The sequence below is a fragment of the Cryptosporidium hominis genome, assembly GCF_000006425.1.
Source record: "Cryptosporidium hominis TU502 chromosome 2 CHRO012078, whole genome shotgun sequence".
NCBI lineage: Eukaryota > Apicomplexa > Conoidasida > Eucoccidiorida > Cryptosporidiidae > Cryptosporidium > Cryptosporidium hominis.
This window is the reverse complement of record NW_667156.1, coordinates 1-9,035: the sequence shown is the minus strand read 5'-3', so window position 1 is coordinate 9,035 and position 9,035 is coordinate 1. Positions and strand designations below refer to the sequence as shown.

General features: G+C 30.9%; 3 protein-coding genes across 3 annotated transcripts; 2 read left to right on the top strand and 1 right to left on the bottom strand.

Moving 5' to 3' along the window:
* The first annotated feature begins 2,261 nt into the window (after positions 1-2,261).
* Positions 2,262-2,804, top strand: Chro.20274 (hypothetical protein). The annotated part of the gene is made up of 1 exon (XM_660937.1): positions 2,262-2,804. The coding sequence occupies one exon, from the start codon at positions 2,262-2,264 to the stop codon at positions 2,802-2,804; it is 543 nt and encodes a 180-aa protein (XP_666029.1).
* A 441-nt stretch (positions 2,805-3,245) lies between these two features.
* Chro.20273 (hypothetical protein) lies at positions 3,246-5,240 on the top strand. Its single annotated transcript, XM_660936.1, has 1 exon — positions 3,246-5,240. One exon carries the CDS (start codon positions 3,246-3,248, stop codon positions 5,238-5,240), a length of 1,995 nt encoding a protein of 664 aa, XP_666028.1.
* A 1,548-nt stretch (positions 5,241-6,788) lies between these two features.
* On the bottom strand, positions 6,789-9,008 carry Chro.20272 (hypothetical protein). The annotated part of the gene is made up of 1 exon (XM_660935.1): positions 6,789-9,008. One exon carries the CDS (start codon positions 9,006-9,008, stop codon positions 6,789-6,791), a length of 2,220 nt encoding a protein of 739 aa, XP_666027.1.
* Between the last annotated feature and the right edge of the window lie 27 nt (positions 9,009-9,035).

Genomic DNA, 9,035 nt, shown 5'->3' with positions numbered 1-9,035 from the left:
CATACAGATGTCTTCCACAGTTAACTTAAATTGGCCAAGCCCAGAAATAGTTAGGTATCTTTCAATCATGGTATTCAAGAATATAAATCTATTAAACTCAGATGCAGGGAGGCCTGTACACACTGGAATAATAAAACTACTGACTGTCCCATCTGAAAATACCTTGCCTACGGATGGCCAAACTTCTAAGTTTGAACTAATTTTTGGATATCCATATTTAGAATACGGTAAAAATGTTTTTCCAGAAGGAAGAGTATATGATGAGGTTGACATCCGTCCGAAAATTGTCTTATCGTGAGTGTGTTTTTTCAATAGTTGAAAAAAAATCAAACTACTATACTTGACATTATGTTTTTTTAAAATCATTTCTATTCCAAGTTCCTTGCATATTTGCTCTGCAGTCATTTGATTTAAGTTGAAAGTCTCACCATTTTGCATGGAAACACATGCAATTACAATAACGCTACATTGCTCTACTGATTGGTCAGTCGCATGCAACTCATTTAAAAGAAAAATGATCGATGCCGCAACATCATAAAGCAGAATATCTTTCGTATGTTTTTGATAACTTTCTTGAACCTTGAGAGCTGCTTTTCTATGCGGAATTGAAAGTCTATGAAAAAACTGTAGGTTCTTTACAGTTAAATCTAGTCTGAAAAATTTTGCCATTTCACTAGGCTTAAAAATTTGTGTACTAATTAAACTGCTAATTGGTTCGTTGAATTTAAATGTATTTTTACAAACAAACGAAATATCTTTGAATTTAGACTCTGTATTTTCATCAAGCTGGTCTAGTAATTCGAAATTAGTTGTTTCCTCTGGATCCCTTAATGAAGCTATAATTGCAGACTTGCAATTCAGGGTATTTCTCAATTGATGCGGCAAAAAAAGCATCATTCTCATTGCTAAACATGAATCTTCTGTGGATACCACATATTTGAAGTTTAGTAGAGAATCTCGTAGCTGCATGGCAACCTGTCTTGTCAAACTCACAAGCCTCTCCGGAGAAATTAATAATTCTTTTTTTCTATAAGCATTAAAAGCCTCATCAAATAAATTCAAACATTCAGATGATGTTCTGAATGGAATCTCGTCAGTGAGAACTGGGCTAATAACTTCAAAACGATTAACCGCTTTTGAGTCGTCTATTTTCCTCCAATAGAAATCTTTTTTGGAGATTTTCATTGGAGTCGGAGAAAATAGGCAACTTTCATTCAATTTAACTCCTTTCCCAACTTCTTCCGGGACTGGTAGGAAATATTCTCTATATGAAATTAATGAAGAAGAATTAATTGAGGATTTTCTTTCAGATTTCGATCTTATCTTTTTTTTTAGATTTATTTTTTTTTCAACCTTTAAAACATCTTGTCCTAAGCTTGCTTTAGATTCTAAATTAACATTTTTATCTGAAACTAAATGGACGTTTCCTGATTGAATACTTTTAAGCTCACTTGCAAGCTGTTTTCCTAAACTTGTTACTGGCTGGTTAAATTGATTAGGATCCATTGGGATCACTACCGGATTTTCGTAACTAGGGCTTATTCCTGTCATTCCATAAAATGGAACATAATTTAAATGATTTATTGGTTGATTTGGCTCATTTTTTGCGAATGGGCTGTCATAGTTTTCCCCAAGGTAATAATTATTACTTCTGACAAATATTTCATTTCTACTAAAAAAACAAATCCATAAAAGTATTATACTTAAGTAATCTTTTTTGCATTTAAACTTCATTCTATTCCAATATCATATGTAATTCATCGATTACCTAAAAAATAATCTAGTACTGACAATAAACTTTAAATAAATTAAAACAATTAGATATTCAGCTCCTATAAATGGATTGCTATCACGATATTTGAATCTGAGAAATTTGCATTCAAAATGTTTTTAGATCATTATGGCGCCTCAAAGGCTAAGTTGGCGCAATGCCAAAACTTGCTAAACATTCATTTTCGACATAAATCTCACTTGATTATTATTGCTATTTAGAGTATTTCATGCAATTGCTAACTCAAAATTATATTGGGATGTTTAATGAAAGTGTTCTTAGTTTTTGTTTGCATAGGCTTAATACTACCACTAATTTATTTTTGTAATTAAAGTTAGTGCCGTCTAGCAGCGGTAAAAAAAAAAAGGTAACTAGGTTGTACATTTGGAGTCGGGTGTTTTATATCGAAAAAACAGGTTTCGAGTTAAATTTAAATCTATCCAGAATTTTTTGAATGGGAAGTCTTCCTGGTAACTAACAAGCTATAATTATGTCTAAAAGAGTATCACTATATATTTTTATTTTTTTCGTATTGTTTGACATTTTTGCAACATCACAATATGAGATTTCCCCAAATGCGACTGTGAGTAGAGCTGAAGTATTATCTTTTGAAAATAGCGAAATAAGTCTGAAAGAATTAGCATCTAGACTCAAGACCTTCCTTTCAGTTGAACAAATAATATATCTTGTTCAGGAAATAATCCCAGAAAACCTTAAATTGGTTGCTAAATCCAGCGAATATGATTATTTTGATGTGAGTGAAAGCGAACTTAAAGAAACCTATGAAGGTATAATTTATCAAAACCTAACTAAAGTGCCTATCTATCAGCTAGTTCATATACCAGAACTTTTATCTAATGCCACTCATTTAAGGAAAATTAGGAATGCTATCCATTCCCCAAGGCCAATAAGACCTAGAAAACAAATAAAAGGGAGAAATCCAAGTAATATTCCAGGTGCATCCCCTTATTTTGTATATGAGAGAGTAATAGAAATATATAATTCTGATTCTGACATTCAAACAGATAAATAGCCTTCTTTTGGCGTTAATTGGACCAGCACAATTTCTAGGCACCTTTTAATTTCTAAACTCTTTTTGTTATATTTCTTTCCTATAAAATTTCATAATTTTATTGTCCTCTAAAATCTAAATAGATTAGCTAGCTTCGCGAAATTGCGAGGGGAATGAGGATATCTTGCCGGAAAAACATTAGTCATTGTTGGAAACAAAGTAACTAGGCTATATAAGTTGTAAACTTTGAAGTAGCTTCTGAACTCACACCAAATCCCGTTATTCCGAGATAATTATTCATTAATATCCTATTTCGAAAAGCTGATTACTTCATTTTTTGGCAATTGGAATTGGGGCATTTCAATAGAAGAAAAAAAAATCTGTCTCCCGCCAACCCCCAAACCCCTTATTTTGAGAATTTAATATCTTATATAAAGTTCAGAACAGATTGGTGTGAAAAAAATGTTAAAGTTAGATTTGGGAAGGAAAAATATTGTTTTTTTATATATTATTCTTGAAATAGTACGTCTAGCATATTGTTCCATTCAACAGAACCCTGATCTTAATCAAGATGGTTTAAATTTTGACACCGAAATTTTGTCGGAAGCAGATAAATTAATTGAGCTTTTGGAATCAGCAATTCCTAATGTTGCTCATAATTGTGCTGATGGGCTAGAACTTAGCCCATTCATGGATATTCAATCTGGTGATACTTTGAATAAAGAGAATTTTTCCTCTCCACAGGCCGAATTTAAACAATTGACCAAGCCAGAAAAATATGCTGAACCAATTGATAAACGTAAAGAAATTGATTATGGAGCTCTTTTTAACTGTAAATATAAATATCCTGAACGAACTTATAGTAAAATGTATTTAGGCCACCTAAAGACTCTAAAGGAATCTGGAAAAATGCATAGGCGTGCAACTGTATTTCAAGATTTGCATCCGAGCGATAAACTAAGTTATTTGCAGAAGAACCCTCCTATTACTGGAAGTATTTTTGCAGATGAACCAAGGACAATTTTAAGAAGAAAAAAACCTAATTTGTTTGCAGAAGTAACCAAAAAGGTTGAAATTGGAAAAGGGGAACCTAGAAAAAGTGAAAAAAGCTTTTTTGATATGATTGATGGACAGAAAAGTAAATTAAGGAAAATGCATTCTCAGGATCAATATCTAAGAAGATTTATTTCTTCTTATGACCAAGTTTTAAAAGAATTGAAAGCTAAGCTCAAATCTATAAAGGATAAAGACTCTGGACTTAGAGAGAAAAGACTTCAAGCTATATCTGAAAAATTATCAGGATACAAACGTTTAGTTGATGACGGAAAATCAATATTAGATGATTTAGAACGTTCTCAAGTTCAATTGTTGAATACTCCTTTGTTAAGTCAACGCGCCGTAAAGAGCAGAGTATTTGAACAAGGCACAAGAATTGAAAATCTGTATAGCTGGTATGAGGTTGTTGTGCCTCCTAAACCTCAATATTGTTCAACAATGAAACTTTCACTGAATCGAGTCGGTGAAAAAGGTCCTGCTTCACAAAGTGAAAGTAAAACTGATTTAGAAACTTCCCATCCAGATAAATTTAATAGTCATCTTTCTGTTTTATCTAGAGGCCCGAAGACTAGACCTAGCGAAATCAAACAAAATAAATTTAGATGTAAAGTAGAAACTGCAGGCGCAGAGAGATCAAATTCAGATAGCAAAGAAAATGGTTCCGGATCTGGAATGCTTGGAGGGCCTATTCAACATAGTACTGAAGGAATGGATACTTACCGCGCAACTTATGTTGAGGTTGATGATTCCTCTGATGAGGGGGACACAAATAATCCAATTGATCCTCCTAATGCAAACTCAAGCGTCTCAAACATTTTGAAGCTATTACGGCTTGATATAGATCTGAAAACAAGTGAAGAAGCTGGGAATCGTAATCAAAATAATACCGGTGATAGATATCTTGCTAAATATATATCGAGATGGAAAGGCAGAGTTAGTGGGACAAAAAAGTCAAGTTTAGGTAATAAAGCGAGGGATTCCGAATCTAAAATGGCTGGAGGATCTAGTGGTCATTCTAAAAGAGGGGCTGCTCTCCATTTAGCTTGTGCTGATGATTCTTCTGATTTAGGCGACAGAAATGACCAAAATATTCCTAAGAATATATTCACGAGCAAAGCATACGTTTTGAAGCTATTACGGCTTGATATAGATCCGGAAACAAGTGAAGAAGCTGTGAATCGTAATCAAAGTAATACTAGTGATAAATATTCTAGTAAATGTACATCAATATGGAGAGGGAAAGTTGGTGGGACAAAAAAATCAAGTTTGGGTGGGAGTGGAAGTTCCGGATCTGAAATATTTGGGGGGTCTATTCAAAATGGTGCTGAAGGAGCGGATACTTTCCGTGCAACTTATGTTGAGATTGATGATTCTTCTGATGAAGATTATTCAAATAATTAGTCACTTGCAAGGAATGATTATGGAACTGAGAAAAAAATTTAAAGAATCTGCTTGCAAATCTGTTTATTAATATGTTAAATTATGAGGTACAAATTATATCTGGGGCGTGAAAATAAACAGTTGGTAATGGTATAATTCTTCCGTAACTGAAGATAGGAAATTACACAAGGCTTATATGGTAATGTATTTTAATACCCAAGTTAACTCTTAATTTCCAGTATTTCTAAGTAAAGGACTCTAAATGTTCGCTTTATATATTTTTAACGGGCTGTAAATTGACTACAACAACTTATGTGTTAACCCTTATACTATAATGAAACTGCAATTTTCATTAATTTCCTGCTTCATTTGGCCAAATTATTATTTCTTAATGATAATTATCCGTTTTATACCTTTTAGTTTATTCAGTTTATTATTGGCTAAACTTTTACCAATCTGCATTTGTATAAGCCTGCAGTTTACAAAGTGTTACATTCAAAATAAACACGGGTGAATCATGTGGTTTAGTCACTTTTCCAATTTAAAAATAAATGGGTAATATATGGTTAGCAGTCTTAACTTACTATTTATTAGGCTGAAATAATGGGACTTTGATAGTGTATTTTAGATCTTTGAAATAAATTTTGGTTTAAATGACCAAAATATTTATCTTCAGACCAATTCCAAAAAAAATGTAGCAAAATTTTCTTACAAAACATTTTAATGATTAATTTAGAACTGAAATATCATTTATTAAATTTAATTTTCAAATCGTTAATTATAATCTGTCTGAATCTCAATCTATAAGGAATAATTTAAAAAAAAAAAAGAGCGAAATTTAATTAAAAAAACCAATTTTTCATTAAGTTTCATTAAATTTGTCTAGTGGTTAAATTTTGAAACAAATAGACACAAATAACGAACATTCAAAATCAAGTTATTTAGGAACTGATTTCACCGGTAAGACTTAAAGATGCATATAAGTCTTATAATATTAAATTAAATATAAGCACAAATTAGTGATAAATTATGAAAATTCTTTGGGAAAGTAATTATGAACGAATTTATTTATGCATTTATTTTTAAAAAAAAAGTATCTGATTACTATTATTCATTGCCAAAATACTTATCTCATTCGGAGAAAGTTTTCTTGATTTTCAAAATATCAATATTATTAATGTTCGCTTAGCGAATTTTTTCCATTATTGCTATTTATATCTATGCCGAACAATGATTCATTTTCTGGAGTTATAGATTTTTATATTTCTTCGATTGGCAATTTAACTCTTTCAATATAAATGAAAATAGAACTTTCTAAAAATCGCATTTTACCATTTACAATGTAAGTAAATTAATTATATTGCAGTGAAATTTAAAGACAAATATAGATCATAAAAGCTCTATTAGATCACTAAAATTAAAAGTTAAACAGTTTTCCCTTTAATAGAATAAGTATTGTAATATTAAGATTTCGCAATTGTAAAATTCAGTTTAGCCAATCCCTAGTAATTAATTTTTGCAGTAATTATATAATTAGTCTTGGTTTAAAAGGGATCCTTTGAAATTAAGTTAGAAAATGCGTTCATTACGAATATTAATGCCTACAACCATTGAATTTGGTATGATTGATCTAATTTGATTTGAAACTATTTTTGCGCTTTCAACTTCTGTACGTTTTAATGATATTTCATTGAGGAATAAAGATATTAAAGAATCCTTCAAAATTCTAATATCGAAGTATCCAAGTATTTCAAGTATTGATTCCGGAGCAGAAACATCTTCAATACCTTCGTGTTTAATAAATATTTTTTCTCCAGAGAGGAAATAATTAATGAGGATTGAAAGCGTTTGGTATCGAATAGAATTATATAGTGTAAATACAAAACCAGATTCTTGAGGATTGTTATTGTGTTTTATAAAATGAGGAAGATTGGCGTAGATATTTAAGTTTGCAATCTCTGGGATTGGGCATTCCGAAAAATCTGGTTTGAAAATAATATCTTTTATTTTTGGATCATAATTTATAGCTTTAATAGGCAAATCTGTTGAGAATTTGTAAAATTCTTGAACAAAAGAGCATAAGTCCCAGTATTGTTCAGATTTGTAAAATAATTCATAGTATTTATCAGCTTTAAATAAAACTGCTCCAGCAAACCTAGAAATCACACTTAGGCCAATAAAATCTAGTGACAAAATTTCCCCTTCTTCAGCGATTAAAGATAAGGAAATATTATTATTTAATGAGTTTTGATATAATTTCAATTTCTCAAATATATTTGACTTTAGATATCTGAATACTTGGATGTATGAGCAGTGTTTTGAGGTTCCATTATTTGAATCCCAACAAAGCAAATTAAAATAATAATATTCCTCATTATCTGTTACTATGCTAAGATCAAATCCCTGATAAAGCGACATTATGCCGTATACAAGTTTTAAATTTTCCGTATCATAGCTACTTGCATAAATTCTTACCATACGCTCGCTTGGAATAAACTCAATAGGAACCCTTTTCATTAAATGAATTTGAGGACTACTATCTGAAGGTAAGTCCCCAGGCCTTAAAAGTTTTAAATCTAATCCTTGCATCAGAAAAACAATGTTTGTTCTCCCATTTAGCACCTCTTCAACCAAAGTTGAAAGACCAGAAATAATAGTCTCTTCAGAATACCTAACAATAAAGTAAGTTATCCCATTTAACTGAAAAACTTCGTCTTTAGTTTTAACAATAGATTTATTGTTTGTAGTTGGAATTGTAAGCTTGTATCTGAACAAATCTGGTGAAATGTGAAGTGAAAATCTTTCAAGTTGTGAGTATGTTGTGTATTGAATCATCCCTTTGAGGAAGAGCTTCATATTTTCTCTTATCGTCGAAATTCCTATATTATCGTTAATATTCATTATTGGTAAATTATACGAAATTCTAAGCTTTTCAAAGTCCAATAAAAGTTCTTTTCCAAAATTAAAGATTTTTCTTAATGCATATTGGCTAGGTAAATTGCGAATTTTAAGTAATATTTTGGGGTTTATTACATTAATTAATAGCCTATATGATAATAATTCAGAATATGAAAAATTTTCATTAATATTTAGTAAAATTGAATTGTCATAGTAATTTCTTCTTGAAGAACAAAAGAGAGGCAACGAATCAGATAAATATGACTCAGTGGCTTGTGAAATATCAGATTCATAAACCGGAATATCAAGAATGCTTGTTTGGGAAATGCTAATATTACTGAATAGTTGTGTATCTGATTCCAATTCTGAAAAACCAATGTCGTAATACGAGCGCATATTGTCAGAACTATTTAAAATAATCAACTTATTCTTAATTACGTCGTAAAACAAATTATTAAGACTTTTTCGTCTGGAAATAGAATTAAAAAAAACATTTGCAAAACTGATCTGGAACTCATTTTGCGCATTATCCGCGACTGGATAAATCAAACCAAGTTCTTTTAATGCTAAACTTGCTTTTCCAATTTTACTTCTTAAAAGTAACATGTATAATATGTGGCTTTTCTCATTTACAATCCAAACAAACTCTCTATTTTGCCTATGAGAACTATCTAGTGGAGCAAGATTCTTATAAATTGAAACATAATTAGAGATGGCACTTTGAAATAGCCCCTTTTGAATTTTATTAAGAGAGGAAGAATCTTGCTGAAATTGTTTATCATCAACAATTGCAAATGAAACAGGAGTCTCACCTCCAAAACCAGAATATTTTCCAACCATTCGAATCTTAGTTAGCTTTCCATTTTTATTTATAGGAAATCCCAAAACCATAACTTTAGACTTGTAGAGAAAGGAAAA